Here is a 20328-nt window from a genome sequence, read left to right on the forward strand (position 1 = left end):
TGGGCTTACCAGGTCTATCCAGAGGCTTCCCCCGCCACTCGACCCAACTCACCACCAGATGGTGATCAGTTGACAACTCCGTCCCTCTTTTTACCCCAGTGTCCAAAACATACGGCCTCAGGTCCGATGATACGATAACGAAATCGATCATGGACCTTCTGCCTAGGGTGCTCTGGTACCACGTACACTTATGAGCATCCTTATGTTTCGAACATGGTGTTTCTTATTGCCAATCCATGACTAGCACAAAAGTCCAGTAACAAACCACCACTCCGGTTCAGATCAGGGGGGCCGTTCCTCCCAATCACTCCCCTCCAAGTGTCTCCATCATTGCCCACATGTGCGTTGAAGTCTCCCAGCAAGATTAAAGAGTCCCCTTCAGGAGCCCCATACAGGACTCTTTCCAGGGTCTCCAAGAAGGCCGTATACTCTGAACTGCTGTTGGGTGCATAAGCACACACAACAGTCAGAGTTTTCCCCCCCATAACCCGCAGGCGTAGGGAGGCGACCCTCTCGTCCACTGGGGTAAACTCCAACAACGAAGCACCCAACCGGGGACTTGTGAGTATCCCCACACCCGCCCGGCGCCTCACACCTTGAGCAACTCCGGAGAAGAATAGAGTCCAACCCCTGTCCAGAAGTAAGGTTCCAGAGCCGACGCTGTGCGTAGAGGTGAGCCCAACCAGATCCAACTGGTAACGCTCCACCTCCCGCACAAGCTCCGACTCCTTCCCCCCCAGAGAGGTGACGTTCCACGTCCCCAAAGTCAGCTTCTGTCGGCCGGGTCTGGTCCGTCGAGACCCTCTGCCTTCACTGCCACCCTTCTGGCAGCGCACCCGACCCCATCGCTCTTTCCCGTAGGTGGTGGGTGCCGGGCTCCGTGGCAAGCCCGGCCACCAGACGCTCGCCGACGAGTCCTCCTTCTGGGCCTGGCTCCAGAAGGGGACCCCGGGCTTCCTCCGAGCCGGGTATCCTCACTTCTTTGTTGTTCTTTCATGAGGTCTTGTGAACCAATCTTAGTCTGGCCCCTTGCCTCAGACCAATTTGCCATGGGAGACCCTACCAGGAACACAAGGTTCCAGAAACACAGCCCCCAGGTTCATCAGGGCACACAAACCTCTCTACCACGGTAAGGTGCTGGTTCTCCAGAGAGGTGAGCATACTCTGTCCTCTTTAAATGATTAAGGGGTTGAGGGACATCCACACTTTGGCTCCACCCTCTACCAATCAGAAGTATTAGGAGCAGGTGTGGAGAGAAACACACCTGATCTTGACAACAAGGTTAAAAAACAACAACTGTGAGAGCAGGAAGTTCCCCGTCTGTTTTTGAAGAAGTTTGCTCAACCGGTACACCAGTTAGCGATCCAGCTAAGGAAGGCTTTGTTTTGTTCCAATCACTTTGACTGATAACCTGAGTCTTTGTTTGTACTACCATTTGTTCCCTGTCCAATCCTGTCACGGCTGACAATCAAAAGTTATTTCGGTGTACATAAACGTACAAGGTGTATTAATCAGTGGATGATCCGTGTCACAAACTGGACATAAAATAAAGCAGCGGATGCCATTAGCTGGTCTCATGAACTGACACGTTAATAAACTGAGGTAAAGCTGATGCGTTAAATTAGATTTAATGGTCAGGAGCCATTGCGATTTGCTACAGTGTGACCAGCAGATGTTACCAATGTCGTCATTCAAACTAGGAGGATACATTTCTTAATTCTGGCAAATTCAGTCAACTTTTAGTTATAAGAGCATTTTATTTAGTGGGAAAAGAAGCTCCTCCAGAGACAAATCAATATTAGAATAGAATTTTAATAAATTGTTGTTCACTCTATCCTGTTTCTAGACAACAGGGAAGGCTTGTTAATTAAAGTAACAGCTTTGAACCTGACCTAGTGACAACAAGAGACTGTTAGATTACCACATTTTCTTCCCATGATATTTTATTTCACGTTTTCACATAGATAGTGATCCTATGTCTTGGAAACGGCTCTTTGGTGAGTTTCTCTAAGTCACTGTGGCACTTGATGAAGCAATTGAACAAATATATGACATCATTAGAAGGGTTCAAATGGAGCAGGAAGAACAGAAAGTGCATAGGATGACACCCAGGGGTGTTTGCCCTCCACAAGATGTTCTCAAACACTCAAGAAAAAGGATTTACTAAAGGATTCAGGGCTGTCGGCGGATATGGCGTGCTCAGTCTTTTTTAATAAGCTCAGAGCTTATAGTGCAGCTCCCTGTCAGACAGTAATGGTGCTGATAGTGACATAAAGGCTTGTTTGTTGCTCTTTGGTGATTTTTCAGCGCATGCAGGGGACAAATAAAGGAACATCATGCATTTTTTAACACCGTAAGCTTCAAGGAAAGAATGTATTCTATGAACAGAATACAACTTTTCCCACCCTTACATCTTTAAAGACTGCAACTGCTGAGCTGCTTGTGCGTCTGTGTTTCTATCCCATTTGTAATGTCTTATTTTGCCATTATTTATCAGTGGGAAATGATGATGTCAATGCTTTCCAGTGTTCAGGTTATTCAGTCTTTCACTCCCTGCTGCTTCATCAACACTTTTACCCGTCAGCACTACCTCAGCTGGAATCTGAGGAGACAAGAGACTTTATTTCAGGAGCAGTCACTGTCTGCTAAGATGAACTGTGAACAGCTAAAGATAGAGGCTCTATTTTTGTAGCTGGAGATATTAAAGATACATATGAAACAGGCAGAGGAGAAGATGAATGATGGAAAACTCATTCAGAAGTGTGGCTGACTACAAAGCTGCTTTATGAAGCATTATCCACCAGTGTAATTATGCACGCTTTAATGACAAAAGCTAGTTACTCGCTGATTAGCTGTCAAGGTGCAACCTAGCCCAATATCTAAGAAACTAACAGGCAGCTATTTTTGATCATTAACCCAATGACTTGTTAAATAAATCCAGGGCATGTTGGTATTTCAGGGGCACGCACCAACATGAAACATTTGCATACTATATTCAGAATCATCACTGCACAGCGGTGTAAAATCAAAAGAGGTCTGAATGACTCATTTGCTTAACAGGATCATATTTAGAACAAGCAGTCTAATCATGTATGACAGGAAATTAATTTCTTCCACAAAGCAGAATTTAATGGTCATACAGCTCATTTAGAAATATGTTTGATCTTGAGTCATATGTAATTACCTTTCTTATTTATCAAATGTTTGTCTGTGGGCTATTACTTGGCCACTTATAAGGGTTAAAACAATCCATGGAATCATATTATGTCGCCACTCACTTTGGTCATTGTGAAGACTGATTGAGGAAGTCTCCAATGAAGATGAATAACAGGAGCCTTTCTTTAAATGTCAGCCGCAGGCAACAGCTGTACTGCTGTGGAACATGAGGAATGAATGGACCCTTTAGAATCAGTGTACGGTATCGTCTTAAGAGAATGCGAGAATTCAAGTTTTGAGAAAAGAAAGAAGCCAAGCAGATGAATTTAAAGAATAGTTTGTTTAGATTGTGGAGCATTCAGCAATTTAACAGTCAGATATTTTCCTCAGGAGTAGGTGGAGATCAAAAACAGAGCTAAAATTGGACTTGAAACTGTCAAAACTGACATCAGGTTGATAATAAGATCTTCACAAGGTGTCAGAGTTGAGTTAACAGCTTGATGCGATGCGCCCAAGTGGCCAAAAAACATATTAATTCAGGTTTAAATATTAATTCAGGTTTAAATAAATTTAAAAAAGCTAAATGAATGGTTTTGTTTCGAAGGATGACTAACTTTGATCTAAGATCATTCAAAAAACAATTAGTTTTAATCTATCGTTGTCTTACACATTTTTAGGACATTTATGATGTTAGAAAAGTTGAGATTGGAAAAATCACTGCTGATAGATTTTGTCTATAAAGCTTTTCCACAAAGTAACACACCTTTCTTTCCCTTACATCCTTTTCTTAATAAATACTTTGGCATAAATAAATGAAATAAATATTAGTTTTTCAGTATGCTGCAAAAAAACCAAAAGAAAAAGTCTCGAGAAGTGAGATGCTCTTTTTTTAAGAGATGACTGAATGCACTATTCTGGTAGGTAGCATTTGATTTATCTCTGCTTGTGTTGTGCCTTTCGAAACAACAGAAGACTGGTGTATCCACGTCAGCAAAAGTGAGATGAATTAGCTCTATCTTTAGCAGGATTTAGAGAGCAAGCAGCTCAACTGATTTATCACCACCGTCTCATTGGTGTCAGATGAGTGATGAACGTCTCCATATGAAAACTCCCAAAACAAACAAAGCCTTGTTCTCCAGATCTATGACCTCCTAAAAGAGTGGGCACCCTGTAATGTGCAGAGAAGTGTGAGATTTAATTTTGTACATATCAGCCATATCTCCAAAAGTGTCTGTGACCTTCTTCATGCTGTATGCTTGCAAAGTTACAGCCAGTGTCCTTTCTCAGTGATGACTTGATGAGGTAATACGGTGTGCTAATGGATGGATCGATAGCGTGATGTCAGTAGATGCATATTAATGGCGCTGTGCCCTGTGTGTCGGTGTGTGTGCTCAGTTTAGCCTTGGAGACCTTGTATCTCTAATGATGAGAGAAAGATGACATCAGGGGTCAGCTGACAGCCCAATAATGAGTACAGCGCTCAGTCCAAATCCAGGTACATGCTCTCTTACCTCTGGCCTCTGAACCCAGACTGCCATGACGTCTGAGCCGGGAGAATGCTAATTGGGCTCTCAAGTACGGTGTCCACAGAGAGAAGGAAGGTGGACACGGAACATAAGAAATGGCATTGGTGTGTGCTGTGCAGTGTTGGGCAAGTTACTTCCAAAATGTAATATATTACATATTACTTATTACTCTCTTTTGAAAGTAATAAGTTACATTACAATATTACTGTCTCTGAAATGTAATGAGTTACACTACTTTAGTTACTTTTTAGTTACTTTCACCAAAATAACCGCAAAAGAATAGCTAGGTATTTTAAATGCTAAAATGTAGTTTAGTGCAGCTCATTATGCATCCAGTGAAGGGCAATGTGGTATAGCATAACAACTGTGTAGGCCCTTAAGGCTACTAACAACTTGTATTACAGGGCTTAGTTGAATACTCGATTCTGATTGTAAATTCTTAACATGTGACACGTTGTTAATACAGCAGTAGCCTACAGACCGCTGTCAAGGACTATAATGAAGGTTAACATATTGTAAATCAGGGCAAATATGATTTAAACCATGCTAATGGTTTGAAATGGCAAACATTGAAAGGCAAAAGTATTATTAAAACCATGTAGCCTACTACATCATCACCTTGCTCCCATCATATACGCTGGGAAGAGAATATTTACTGCTCTTGAAAACTGGTATCACATCATCATGTGAGGTTGACTTTGTGACCTGGAGAACATTTCAGCTGCAACATCAGCTCGTTTATAATAAGCTTGGGATATGAGATATTTTTGTAGCCATTCGTGGTGAAGGCATCTGTGCTATTGTAGGCCCTATGCATTATTTTTGACCCAACATTTGTACAGGCATGTCAGAATATGGTACTATTTTCACATGAATATTCTAGCCATTGTCTATTTTTATACCACAAGCTGCAAAATGACCGCCTTACCCCACTGTACAGGCGGGTAGTTGTTTCGATATACCTGGCACCTGCGGGCCGCAGAGGGGCGGCGTAGTTTCGGGCGACGAAGACTGCTGCTCCGGGCCCGGCGAGTCAGGCGGGAGTAAGCTAGTGTCCACAACGAAGGGTAACGTGATGTCCGCATCTGACCTGTTGCTACTGTCTGCAGTAGATGCAGTGTTGCTGGCGTTTAGTGATGGTTGCTTTAACCGTTTTCGTATAAATGATTATCCACAGATCAGATGTGTATCACTGCTGTGGAAGCACTTTGGAAATGATGCACGCGCAGCGGAGCAGGTCACGCGCACCTGACGCAATTAGTTGTTAGTATTTTTCGCTACGTTCTCTTTTTTGAATGGTTGCATAACGTTCAACTTCCCCGAAGATCTCAACGCGAAGCCTGAAGGGTAAACACCAGGTTTACTAATCTACCCGCACAATTTGTCCGGTGTCGCAATGTCTCGCTATGTTAGTACATTCTTAAAAAACAAAACACCATTTAATTTCGGGTTAAAATGTGTTGTAACTGCGTTACTGAGCATTGTAACGGGTAATATATTACCCACATTTCATTAGTAATGCGTTACATTACTTCGTTACAGCAAAAAGTAATATATTACTGTAACTCCGTTACTTTTGTAACGCGTTACACCCAACACTGGTGCTGCGGGTAGATTTTTTTATTTGTTAAGTCAACTTCTTATAAATATATTGATAATGAAAAAACATTGTGCCTTAAGCTAGCAAAGGTGGCGGATAAGCAGAAATTCTAATCACTAAACAATGTGTGAAATGTTGTCAGCTCTCTCTACTCCCTGAAGACTCACCGAGCAGAGATACAAAACGGGCACACACACACACACACACACACCCGAACATGAGACTACTGCAAACAAATCACCAGCTGCTTGGCCTTTATCAAATGTCACATATCCACAAGTCATGTGGTCTATTATTTACCGATATAACCCATTTACAATATGTAAAACTGCTAAGAGATGTTGTTTAATTGTGCACCGATGTGTCTGTAAATAAATTAAAGTTAAGATAGTATTGGTAAGAGCTGCAATGATTAGTCCCCTAACTGATTAGTCAATAGACAGAAAAATATGGCTAATTATATATGCATAAATTACAAGTGGAGAAATAGGGGGATATACTGACTTTTATTTTATGTTAAACTGTATATCTTTGGGTTTTTGGGCTCAAACCTTCAAAGTTTATTGTCCATAACTACAATATATCATTAGTGTTTGAAGATATTTCTGAAATAAAAGTTATTTATAAGAAGTTTTCACTGGAAATCCCCATTTAATTGAATGTAATGCATGTGTTTTGCTAAATTCCTTAGTTTTTGAATGGCATGAATACAGAAACAAGTAAAAGAAAGGCTAAAACAATAGGTTTAGTTTAATATTACCACTAATAAGATAAAATGTTTCTCAAAGATTCTAAGTAAGTTTCATGATTTCAGTATTGTGTGATTAAAGTTTCCTGTTGTATTTAGAAATTCCGTTCTCCTTGTGTCTTGACTTGTCTTCCTTCCTGTGTTTTGCCCATGGTTTTGCCTCATGTGCTTGATTTTCTTATTGGTTTCACCTGCTTTCCCTGTGTCTCAGCTCCCTAGTCTTCAGCTTTTTATGAATTAAAGCTCGCCTTTTGTTGTACTCCAATACCTGCCTCCCCTGTTTTGTCTTGCATTTTGCTCCTGCCTTCCTTTTCTCACCGTGACAGTAAGTTTATGGTTTGTTGCTATTCATTTGGTGGAAGAGGGAGTAATGGTGTACTTTCTAAAGTTTAATTGTCATACTTTATTGAGTTGCTAAGAATCAATTGTTGAGACATGTTTAGCAATCATGCAAATTATGATTAATTTAGCGAATAATGTCTCACCTTAACATGAGTAGGATTGTTCTAATTGTTCTCTTATGAGTATGAATTCTACAATCCCAATACAAACATACATTTCTTGAAACCTCAAACCCAATACCTCAGATCCTGTTTACACACATGAAGACAAAAAGACCCTCGACGAGTTGAGGATGAAGGACCGAAAGTCAGATTCTGTCCACTCACATGAAAAATGATCCGTAGCTAGAGGTCTGACATTAAAACAATGACACACTTCACCACAGCAAAAGCTTTTCATAATGGCTGAACTTTTGCACCGTGCTGCAGTCAGTCAAGCTGGGCCCAGGAGGCGGCACTGATGAAAGGGTTTCATGTGGATTCCCCCTCCAGAAAGCTGTCACTCACACGGCCCCCCAGAGGAGCAGGGGGATCCTGGGTTGAAGCTCCGGGTTTGGATTGTGGAGTTGAGTACGAGTCGATCGTGTAAGAAAGACAGTCTGAGTATTTCAGGCTGTTCGACAACATAATTTGACTGAAATAGAAACAATGTGAAAAATGACACCATATACTTTATATCATCTTCTTAGTATAATTTATTTTATCTTTGCTTATTTAGGCTAAACTAAGATAGTTCATGGTAAACTTAAAGCTGCTAAAAATCAGAATGTTAGCAATGCTACTGTAAGCACGTTAGCAGGCTGACGTTAGCATGCTGATGTTAGCATGCTGATGTTAGCATGTAGCTTAAAGCACATGTGGCAATGTACAGCCACACAGAGCTGCTAGCATGGCTGCAGACTAATATTGTTGTAGCTTTTTCTTGTAAACACTGGATACTTTGACTTCTTTGGCCATCAAAATCTTGCTATAGGGCGTTTGTTGACAATTGTAACCGGGTGGAACCATACAGCGATTTTAGTGGCACAACTACTGTGGCTTCCTCTGCCGCCATTTTAAAAACATTTGGTTGTGCTTTGATACCGAGCCAGAACCGCAACTATTAAGAGTGAATTTTTAGCATTTCATTTTCAAATGTTTGTCTGTTATGACTACATCTTTAGTTGACTTATAATGCACTGCAGTTTGCCAAACTTCATTTCGTAATCTCAATTGTCAAAGTCTTGATATTACATTTTGTTGATCCACTTTCAATGTCTTGCTCATATGTAAAATGAATGTTTCTTCCATAATCGTAGAATACTTTTTACCTTTAGCACTTCTTAGTCAGTCACACATTTCTTGGCTCTCGCTGTGCTGTGTGAGTAATTTTGTGAAAACATTGGCTCAAGTGTTTGTGTCTGTGTTCTTTCGTTATGTCTGTGCACTTTCATGAATCACTACCTATTACTCAACCTCTGTTTTCCTGAGCATAAATATCAGCCTAGCCAGTAAAAGACAACATAGCTGAGACTGAAGCAATTTGAGTGAAATATATCCAGGGTGATCTTTGGGTGCCCGGGAAGGCCACGCCGCTCCTAACGCATCCTCCTGGGACCAGTTGCCTGGCAACACTGGCTGATTGTGTTATCCGGGTTAAGAAAGGGTCTGGCATGGGCCGGAGGAATCAGATCACTCCCATTGATCATGTTCTCCCTGCACTCCTCTGAGAGCTGAGACCAGGGCCACAAAATCAAAGACCTGTCATCACGTCTGAGAGGGGGCTATTACGCACGCAGGGGAGCGGGGGGGAGACACGGCAGACCTTTTTGATGGCTCAGTCTGACATCCCATATATAGACGACCGCACAACGCAGTGTGATGCTGCAACTGCTCACACTCAAAGTGAGGATGTAATTGAAGCCCTTTAAAGATATTTCAGGGCATGTCCTGAGAGCAGGGAGGTGCAGACACGCCTGCAATGCTCTGTGGTGACTTATTATCAGATAGGAGGGGTATATTTGAGGTAATTGGATGTAATTTGGATTGACACAAGAGCAAATGCCACCTGCTGCACCCACGGTGGGACTCCCCTTGGGTCTCAACAGGAGGGAGACTGATGGGTTACATCATGTTTTATTATTAAATAACAGCGATTATATAGCATTTTCCCCTTAATGTGCGTATTTACCATTGTGCTCCTGCCTAAGGTGGAAAATAAATTCAAGCTTTAATGTTTGTTCTGAGGCTGATGCTCTCTATGAGCAGATAACCTAAGTTTGTGTCAGACCTGTTTTCTCTGAGCTCATGTTTGCCACTTTTTTAAATACCTGTTTGTTTTTCAAAACTTAATTTGCATCTCATTAGGTGTTCTCCTGCACCTCAGGGATTGTAAAGGGAAACCCTTTGAAGGCTAAAGCCACAATGTGCAAGAAGCCTCTTCTTGCTTCAGGAAGACACTCAGACTTCATTAGACCTGCCCTCCGGTGTACTGAGGTGCAAACATAGAAGACAAAGGGTGCAGTTGTTATGTCACTGTTAGGGATGTCCCGATCACCTTTTTTTGCTCCCGATCCGATTTCGATCATTTGATTTTGACAATTTGCCGATACCGATTTTTCCCGATCCGATCTTTATGCGATGCATTAAGAGAAAAAAAAGAAAAAAAGCATTAAAGTTGTCCCTTAAGGTTATTTTTTTATTTAAATTGGATATTCTATCCAACATGGATATAGCTTCTTTCTTTCACAGCACCATTGGATCAGTTCAGTTGTGCAGCATTGGATCAAAACAAAATAAAGCTTATCAGTACTCGTTAGCTTACTGCTACAATTAGACACTGCGCCCTGCCCACTCTGTTGCCAGATTTGAGAGAAATAAGCAACCAGGTCTATGAGAACAAGCCCCAAAGAAGCAACACATACATGATGTTGTGTAATTTGAAACCAAAACTAAGGCCTCAGGATGACTTTAAGACTTGAACATGGTCATTTTTGTTTTGTAACATTGAATACAAAATTTTAAAAAAGTATTTAAAAAAAAAAAAAAAAAAACCCCGATCCCCGATTTTTTTCTCCCGATTCCGATCTTTTGAAAATCACGTGATCGGCTCCGATCCCCGATCACGTGATCGGATCGGGACATCTCTAGTCACGGTCTTCTACTGTTGCTGTATTTTATGTATGAACATCTAGGACTGCATCTAGCAATTATTTCTTAATATCGATTAAATGTTGAGATATTTTTCAATGTATTTACCAATTATGTCAAAGGGTCAACAAAATGTAAAAATCGTAATCCCGGAAATGTGAACCCAAATTCAAAGATATTAAACTTTATCATTGGATTAAACTACTAAAAACTATATTCATTCAAGAAAAATTGAGGATGTTTTTCTTCTTAATTGATTATTTATCATAACACCTTTTCTCTATCTAGTCATCTATAAATTGACTAATTGGTCCATCCAATGCAACACAGCCTGCACAGCTTGTCTTAAAACCTTCAAATGAAATCTGATATAACTCTTGTATAACCATGAGTGAATTAAACTTCATTAGGTGTATTTTGTGATGGGTTGTGATGTGGAGAGAGGTCTTTTCCCATAGTAGCTGCAAATGATATGGCATTACATGGGGACCCATTCCCCTAATGTCTCTGCATGTTTGAGCTCGTTTCGCTTCACGCGTGAACATTGTTGTTTTTGGCATCAAAGTGAATGTACCAGTGTTGAGAGCGGCCAACTGTTCCACCAGTACTGCAAGCCTTTGGTGGCGACTGCTGAAGTCCCGGAGAGGTGTAAAGTGCAGCGAGGCAGAGTGTGGAGCGAGCCGGGTGATCCTTCCCACGTCTCCTTACTCATGCTGTCCCGAAAGGGGGTGCACGCGCAGCCAACTGGTCGCGCCGTTCCTCTGCCAAAAGCCACTGAGTCACCGTGAAATTCGGGCAGAGATTTGGATCTTTTGGTCTTCTTTTCACCACTTTTTCCATTGTTGCTTATTTATTTGGCAACATCTTGTAGTTATTGATCATCCACATAGCCACAACATTCAACACCCACACTGAAGAGGACCAAAAAGTGATTGACACTTTTTTATTTTGGGTATTTCAGCATGAATTAAGTGTGTGTGAGCATGTATGTGTGCTTTGTCTAATGGTATGAGGTCTTTTTCGCTTTTTTTCCCCGTCTGTGACTTCCACAAGCTGGTTTTTGTTCATCTTTCCCTTCTTACGAAACTTCCTGTCAGACCTGTTGATGCAGGGTCTATGTTCATAATTGTAATATAATACGTTTGGGTTTTATTACTCATTTTCAACCTCCCAAATGTGTCCAACCTTACAGACTTATGGTGATATTGGCTTCAAAGATTAGACGGATTTTTTGTTGTTTACAAAAATTTATTCATACAAATCTTACAACACTTTATTTTTTTAGACATTTATTGACCCTTGCAGATCGCCATTTGAAGTAGTAATCTAATATTCACTTTCTAAACAATAAATATATATATATATCTTTGAAGATTATTTCATTTTTGTAAGGCTATTGGCGCTTTCATTATCATACATATAACGTTTCATGGAGAGCGGGAAACTGATTCTTCCCTCTATGTTCACAAAAATCTACGTCTAGTGCAAAAGAAAGCAGTGCAAGCGAGGACGCTTGTTGTCTAAAGCTGGAGGCTTCTAAAGATTCTATCAAACGTCTGTGCAACACAAAAACAAGAACAAAAGAGTGAAATATAAGCTGATGATGTGCAGCATTGTAGGGCCACTAAATAGCCATCTGTGATTCAATGGCGATTTTAAAGTCGATGCAAGGCACCACAGCTGCAAACTGCTTCCTGCGTCACAAAGCCTAGAGGAGAATGCAAAATTAAAGAAAGATTGATACAGCAAACACAAATCTAATAACTTTACCCTGCCCTTCCTCACAAATATGGTAAGAAGTATAAAGACGGGGGGAATGTGTGAGTCTTATCCTGCAGATTTTACAAACTGTTCTCCCTCAACTTTTCAAAATAAGCATGTTCTTGATCGTTGCTTTCTTTATTTCCTCGATGTCTTTCTCCTTTTCTTTGAATCTAATTGTTTCAATCATGGCAGCCTTTGTGGCCTTCTACAGAAAAGGACCACTTCAAATTGTGTATTACAATTTAAAACAAAATCAGTTGGTTTAGTAACAGAATGATAAATCATGACATTTGACTGAGTGATTCTTGCCAGCAGTAAGTACATTCAAATAATTATTCAAGTTCGACATACACCCTGTGAGAACAGAACACAAAACGACATCGAGAAATGACAGGTATGTATGTTTACAGTAGTCAGAAAGCAAGCAAAACCATCTAGTTGGAGTCGGCTGCACAGATGCAGTGGCTAGTGCAATTACTTTAATCATGCAATCTACTGTTTCTTTTTTTTTTTTTTTTTTTTACATTGGTTCACATGACAGAAAAGGAAGCAAAATAGACCCAGAAAGTTCAAACACAAAAGTTCAAACTGCCTCGTATGTCTCTCAGGAGCAAATCGGTGAATGAGTGACCATGTAACAAGTATCATTTCTTCTTTTTTTTCTTCTTTTTTTTTTAAAATGTGCCTGATTTAGTGATACTTATTATATGGACAGAGAGAAAATCTTCAGCAGAAACCAGTTGATAGAAACACAGGATTGGCAATGTACATGAGTCAAAGGTGTGATCTCACTCTGTAAATAGTGCGGAAGAAAGAAAAACCTCAAAAGTACTCTGGTCCTCATCTCAGATTTGAAATTGTCCCATTTTGAATTGAGAAAAGGGATATCTTAAAAGTGTAAAGTGCCAGCAGGGCTCACATCTGGTTTAACCCAGGTCTACTAAAATAATCATCGTCTTTGTTCCATAAATCTGTAACTTTTGATCAATCAGTCTAAGCAAAGTCCCTCCACATTGTGGGATGATTAAGGGTGTGAGACTCTAGAGAGACAGGAGCACAAATGAGGCGGAAGAATGTTTGAGGGGTTAGAGGTGAAAAAGGAAGGGACATGAGGAGCCCCTGTAAGGATTACGGCCTCGGGGAAAGAGCCTGAAACTCACCGGAAATTCGGGAGAAAACTGTTTCAGCCAGTCTCCCAAAAAAGCCTCAAACTCATCCCCGTCCGGGAGGGCATCAAAGTCTATGTCTTGTAGGATTGGGTGAAAACCTATGTCTTCAAGGCTGTTGTGAATAAAGACAACTAAACTCTTAATGTCACTTTACAAAAAGCAGCATTCAATACAGTGATTGTCTTTTAAACTATTTATTTTCCTCACAATCATATATCTCTTCACTAAACGTTTAAAAGACAGGGGCTGTTCGGAGCACATCGTCACGGGAACAATTGTCTCCCCTCAAAAATAGGTCTAAAAAAAATAAATCAATGAATACATAAATAGAGGCTATTCTTTTTTTTTGTTTTAGAATGAACAAAAAATTGGTCCACAAAGTAGTAATGTGTGTCCTTAGTGCTGTAAGTACATAATAGAAAACAATATATTATCAAAATATTCATTTTAATGGCTTACTTCATACATAAATACATGTTTAAGAACACAAAAGCGATCCACTGATTGTTCAGATCTCAAAATGACTTCATGTGGGGCTGCACACTTAAGTTTTTTCTTTGTTTTTTTCAGGAGGGGAGGGTGAGGATGCTACAAATAAACCGACCGACGTCCTTTGTTTCTAACTCTCTGTCTATACCTTTTCCCCAGGACTGCTGCCAGGTATTTCTTGACTGCCATTTGCTTCCGGTATCGGCTGTAGCTGTCTGTGAAGATCCCGTCTGAGTGTCGCTTGGACAGAGGCTCTGAGCTGTCGTCCAGCGTTTTCCCCCCGCTGTGTGAGAGACAAGAGGTTTCACTATCATCACGTTGATTATACTCCCACGACCCCTACGCTGAATGTGCAGCATGTGGAGCCGAGGTGAAGAGCGTGTGTCACCATTTTAGAGGGCAAATAATGAAATAATCTGATTTTGTCAGCTTGTGGAGATGTGCAAAAAAACAATCTGTGTCCTTCTTTTACAGGAATAATCAGATTTTGCAGGACACAAAGGGATGTATCATGTATGTGCTTGCATTTTGAATCTTTGCATCCAACAAAGCATCAGAAATATCCTCACTTTGTTTAACAGTCCCAGGACAATATATATTCGACCTGCAATAAGATGTGATAGGCCTGCTCATAAGGCTTGAGTAATTGCCCCCCCACCCTCCTCCCTCTTCCATCGGGAACCACTGGGACTCCATCCTATAAATGAGTCATATGGAAATAAATGTAAACCTGTGCGGGTTCCTTCTTGTGCCTTTACAACACAGCAGAAAACGACATTTTCCAAATCAGCCTGTTTGAGCTCTTATTGCATTACTAAGTCTGATTCAGAGGATTATTTAGCTACATGCTGGGAAATAATGGGACCACAGACATATACAGTACGTGTAACAGCGTGGATTTAAAGGGGCAATCCAAAGAAAACCAAAAAAACGCACACAAGACAGGAAAAAGTATAAAAAAAAGAGGTGACAGAAGATGTTCTTACCCTACACGTTTTGCCATCAGAGAATGCAGATATTTCCTGGCTGATAACTGACCCAGCGCTTTCCTGTAGGCTTTATTAAACATGCCGTCTGCATGCCTTTCCGTTCTGGATGATAGATAGCCACACAGTAAAATCACCACACACCCAGCGAGAGAGGCAACAATTTCAAGTAGCTGTACTGTAAGAAAATCTAATCTTAACACTATTATTATAATAATTTAATAGTGGGCCTTGAGCTCATCAGTATGGTTTATTTTATTTAACTTTTTAAGGTTATCTCTTTATCCGGATTAAATTGCATTGACATTTGGAGGAACCTGCAATTTGGGTAAAATATTTCATTTAAAAAAAAAATCTGCAAAAATTTTTTAGGCCAATTAGGAATTTTTGTTAAAACCCTAATTTGGCAAAGGGATAAACAAATAATAATCATTGTGTTACTGACAACATTTCGACGATACGTTACATTGATTCACATAGAACACAACATAAGTGGACAGAAATAGGACTACAGTAATGAGACGTTCAACATGGATGTCTCCAACATTGGGACGAAACAAAAAAAAATACTTTTTGTGTAAAATGGGGATAAATACCTTTTCTCTTGTGGGAAATACAAAGTGAAGACGTCGTCCGCCGCAGACGGAGGGCTCCTCACCTCCATCTGCTCTCTGTCGTAATCCAGGGACGGTAAAGAGTTCCCATCCTCATCATACACCTCACTGTCAAGTCTGCAAAAAAGAGAAATGTTATTAAATTCTACTTCAGTAATGAACATTCATAGTTAAACGTATTTTTCCCAGACTTTGTTTTATGTCATATGTTCTTTAATTATGCTCCAGACATGTCACACTTTCCATTAACATCTATTTTTATATTCAAAAAGGCATTTCCTCTTAAAATCAGGAGCTTTTTTCTTCTCCAAAAAATCGTTTTATATTCATTATCTCATCCCATAAATTGGTCGATTAATGCTTCAGGACAAATTGAGACACTGCTTCACTTCCTCAGCAGCCTAAATCACATCAACGAGGCTCCCTGGTGAATGTTTCCACGCATTATGGATCGGCTGTCAGATGATGTTATCCAGTAATCCAAAAGGCTATTATAGCCACATCCATAACTAACAGCTATTTAGCCAGCGCCCTGCTGCTCAGGGCAACAATTACCTCATTTCAAAGCCAAGAAATTGTAATAAACATCTGGAAAGTGCCACTTGAAAGACAAATAGAGGTTTACGTACCTAACGCTTGGAAAGCTAAGCCCCACAGGTGAGCAGTGGACGCTGTAATGCATTATGATTCCATAGATGAGTAAGGCTAAAGTCGCTTTACTAGACATTGTCCTGCTGCAAAAGAAAGAACATAAAGTGAATGAACAAGTGTAAAATCATCTACTCATGGGAACAATTATTGAATGCATTAAGGTTAGTGCTACTTTAAAACCACACCTAGTTAGTTTTAAAACCAAAAATCCAGCCGCACCTGACTTTTTCCACACACACGCTACTCAAAAGCCCACAAAATGGCTCCTCTTACCAGTTGCGATCCGCTGAACCTCAAGTTGGAGAGTGAGATAAGATACCTCTCTCTCTTTCTCCCCCTTCCTCTCCTCTTCCTCTATTCCCCCAGTGAAGCGCCTCTCCGTTCTTGTGCTTGTTCCGAGTGTGCAGCCCGCAGATCAGTTCTCGGGGATTTCTACGTGTACTCGGTCATGGAGAGTGCCAAACATTTGTCTGCGGAGAACTTTCCTGCGTCCTATGAACTTAACTCCTCCTTGGTTTTTTATTCATGAATCGGAAAGGCATGCCTTTTTCACTTGTCACGTAGGTGGGGTTGGGTGGGGTGGAGATGGAGATGGGAGGTGTGCGGATGCGTCATCGCCCCCCCCCCGTCCCATTGGAGTGCATCCTTCTCCCGCGTCAATGAAAGACCCCGAGCCAAGTCATAAAAAAGAAATGGATCCTGGATTCAAACATTATCATTAATTAAAAAGGGAATTAATGTCAACATTTTGACGTCACGCCACAAGGGGGGGGGGGGGGGGGGAGCTGTCCAGCGCTGAAATATGACTGACAGCTTCAAAAAGTTTCTATCCAAGGCATCAAAGAGTTGACTTAATTTACAGATACATTTTGGATCATTTTTTACATGTTTCACCTCTACTTCTGTTAAAGTCAGTTTCACAAACAATGACTAAAGTATTGTTCAGAGGTTACCAGTTAATACATTCATTTAATACAGTTTTAACATTCAAAATCACAACATTTCGTCATGCTTTTTTTGTATTGGACTTTATAGGAAAAGCTGTTTATATTATATTTGTAACTCTTGCATTGTGGAGCTGTCCGGTGCTGAAATATGACACTTGCTGCTTTTAGATCTCGGTCTGTTTATAATTGTTCTTGGTATTTGTAAAGGTCAGAGGTCAGAATCAGCATGATAACAATTGAATCTGAGTCATCTTGCTCCAGGAACTTTTATTAATGAGCTTCTGATTCATTCTGGTGATTTCTTATCTCAGCCTCTATTCCTTATGTATCCCCAGGGATCAAATAAATATCACAGTCATGCGAAGACCACGTACTTCAAAAACATGTTTGTATTAGCTTTATGATATGATAATGCAAAGTTGTTCTGACAAATTCAAAAGGACCAAATTTGAAAATGCAGGATTTTTATTGGACGGTGGCAAAAAGCTGACATATTAGCCTATTTATATATTATTTACTATTATTGTTGACGGATGTCCCCTCTGTCAGACTCAGTTATGCAACCAGTTACTTTTCACGCAGGAAAATTATGAATAAAACAAACAATTCAAAAATCCATGCAGTTGAAGAAAATTACTTTTTATTCAAGATAACTTACCAACACAACAATCTAAATGATTGTTAAGAATTTGACGTAGGGTTAGTTCGTTTTTAGTCCAGTGTTCCCCAATAGGTGTCAAGTCTCTCCAAAAGGACAAATCTGAGGGGTCATGAGATGATATGGAAGTTAGGGGAAAAAACGAAAAGTCGGCCACATTTCTTTGCAACTGCTTGCCTGCAAAAACATAAATAATTGTACATATTATGAGCCGTTATGGTGCCATCATAGGTTCATACATGAGAGACCCTGGTTCGATTCCCAGCTGGCCCCTACTCTATTTCCACAAATGTACTGTATCTCTCTCACATTCTCAAATATCGACATACAAAACCCCCAAAAATTATCTGTAGCATATTGAGAAATTGAAAGTGGATATGTTGATGAAACCAACAAGTCACATACATCTGATACATGACAAGGGGCCCCAGAAAACGTGTATGGAAAAAGAAAAACTGTAATCTGGAATTAAAATAAGAATATTACCTTTTGAAATGTAGTGGAGTAGAAGTACTTTAAAAATGTTACAGTTTGGTTGCTTTACATTACATACGATTGCCCTTTTCCATACTGCAGACTCTCGTGACTCTCTGACTTAGTCATTGTTCATTACAGCTTGGTACACACAGGTATCAGGGTCATGTGTGGAATCTTTAGTGGGTGATTCAGACCGGTCGATCTTCGTCTGGCTCTGACGTCACGTGACGGTTTGCCTAGCAAAGAGAAACACTTTGAATCCTTAATATGAAGAGGGGAAGGAATGTCAGGAAAAAGCGCCCCGCAACGGAACATCTTCTTTACTCTGAGAAAGCACTGCACCCAAGTGGTAACCAGAGAAAAGTGCAACAGAGTGTTTGACGGTGTGTACAGTAATGTACAGACCTCGAATACAGTCTTATACACGACATAAGATCTATTTCCATTAAACATTACTGAATCAATTCAAAAAGGAAAGGTAAATAGAGCAAAATCACTTCCTCACAGCTTTGATTATCTATTTGTTAAGAATATTGGGAACATAATGGTTAGGCTATGGCGATGGTTTTCAAAAGGTTAAAACAGAATAAATGACATTTTGATGTTCCCCTATAAAGGCAAAAACTGCACGTTACCGTTAAAAAAAGGCCGGCACGTATGTCACGTTTTTGCTTTCTGGACTTTAAATGAGTTTGGCATTAAATTCATTTATAGTATAAACACATAATCAGAATATGGTCAGAGTTGTCTTTGTATAATCCGAGTAAAATAGGTATTTCTCAACCAGTTTTGATCATTTTTAATCTGCTCTATCAATATTTAAGAATGTCACTTACTCATCATCTAATTGCATTGCAAGTGTAAACATATTGATCCAGTCCTAACCTGAGGCCTGACTCACCACACCACGAGTGCCTTCCTGTAACAATCATAGCAAAATATATCGTAATAAACTTTCCACCATGACAGTGTTACAGTAATCTCCTGGTGAATATTACTGTCATTGTGTACTCGCCCAAACTTATATCAAATGACATTGAATTCTGTGTTGATATAACATCTGTGTTATTTAATTAAACTGAAAAACATTTCAGTAAATGTAACATAAAGTCCATATAAGGTAAAAAGAGCTCCTTACAGTAACTCATCAATAACATCTGTACTGTATGTGCAGTAGTAAAGGAAAATATGCTACTGTTTGTACAGAGGGGTCTGAAAACAGCAGCAGCCAGTGTGTGTGTGTGTGTGTGTGTGTGTGTGTGTGTGTGTGTGTGTGTGTGTGTGTGTGTGTGTGTGTGTGTGTGTGTGTGTGTGTGTGTGTGTGTGTGTGTGTGTGTGTGTGTGTGTGTGTGTGTGTGTGTGTGTGTGTGTGTGTGTGTCTGTGATTTATATCACCAAATAAGAACATATGACTCATTCTAATGTTGGCGCGATAGCTTTTTATAGCGCCTCCTGGCGGTGTTGACATGTTGCGTTGAAAGAGTTTTATTGAGGTTACTGTCTCACGATTCAAGTATTTTATCACTCAGCCTTAACAACAACACATGTATGTGTCCGGAAGTGCTGCAGTAAAAGAGATGCAAGAAGATGCAATTGGCAGCAATAAAACAAAATGAATGAGTTTCATTGATGTTTGATGATTTATTTATTTTACATAATTACAGTAAACATTCAATAAAATTGTCTTTTATGATTCAGGTTGCTTCTTAATGGAACTATAACTAAGCAATATCAACATAATAACGTGTTTCTGTGGCGCTGTTTCGATGATCGTAAGGAGGGAGGTTAAGGATAAATCAACATAAAAGTAATATAATGTTAAAAAAACAACTAAAGGTAAGCACATAGACTAGTGAAGCTGTATAACGCATTGGTACCACACACTATCTATGGCCATGATTGTAATATTCCTAAAGGGTTATTTTATTATAGCACCTTATTTTTGCATTAGTGTAAGTTTTGCGTCCATGTGAAAGCTGAGATGAAAACGAGGAGCTGCTGGTGTTATTTTACGCTGCAATCATCCAGTTTGTCAGTCCATCACTGAATTGTGATTTAGATCAATTTAGGGAG

The 20328-nt window shown here is 40.1% G+C and overlaps 1 protein-coding gene across 4 annotated transcripts; it reads right to left on the bottom strand.

The window, feature by feature from the left end:
* Positions 1-11743: 11743 nt before the first annotated feature.
* adcyap1a (adenylate cyclase activating polypeptide 1a) lies at positions 11744-16702 on the bottom strand. Of its 4 annotated transcripts, XM_079661390.1 has the most exons (7): positions 16447-16700; positions 16152-16256; positions 15505-15639; positions 14909-15013; positions 14071-14205; positions 13425-13545; positions 11761-12208 (listed from the first exon to the last, which is right to left on the bottom strand). In XM_079661390.1, the coding sequence occupies exons 2-7, from the start codon at positions 16247-16249 to the stop codon at positions 12200-12202; spliced, it is 603 nt and encodes a 200-aa protein (XP_079517516.1). In that variant the 5' UTR covers positions 16250-16256; positions 16447-16700; the 3' UTR covers positions 11761-12199. The 4 variants fall into 4 exon arrangements, with proteins under 4 accessions (XP_079517518.1, XP_079517519.1, XP_079517516.1 ...); XM_079661392.1 differs by lacking the exon at positions 14909-15013 and having other exon boundaries at positions 11744-12208; positions 16447-16702; XM_079661393.1 differs by lacking the exon at positions 16447-16700 and having other exon boundaries at positions 11757-12208; positions 16152-16251.
* Positions 16703-20328: the final 3626 nt, after the last annotated feature.

The sequence above is a fragment of the Notothenia rossii genome, assembly GCF_949606895.1.
Source record: "Notothenia rossii genome assembly, chromosome: 12".
In the NCBI taxonomy this organism is placed as follows: domain Eukaryota; kingdom Metazoa; phylum Chordata; class Actinopteri; order Perciformes; family Nototheniidae; genus Notothenia; species Notothenia rossii.

What these genes read in the sequence shown, in the direction of transcription:
- adcyap1a (XM_079661393.1), bottom strand. Translation starts at nt 16,249, where the DNA reads ATGTCTAGTAAAGCGACTTTAGCCTTACTCATCTATGGAATCATAATG. An exon ending in TATTTCCCACAAGAGAAAAG is followed by an intron (nt 15,014 to 15,504) that starts GTATTTATCCCC and finishes TCTATCATCCAG; the next exon opens with AACGGAAAGGCATGCAGACG. An exon ending in CTGATGGCAAAACGTGTAGG is followed by an intron (nt 14,206 to 14,908) that starts GTAAGAACATCT and finishes TCTCTCACACAG; the next exon opens with CGGGGGGAAAACGCTGGACG.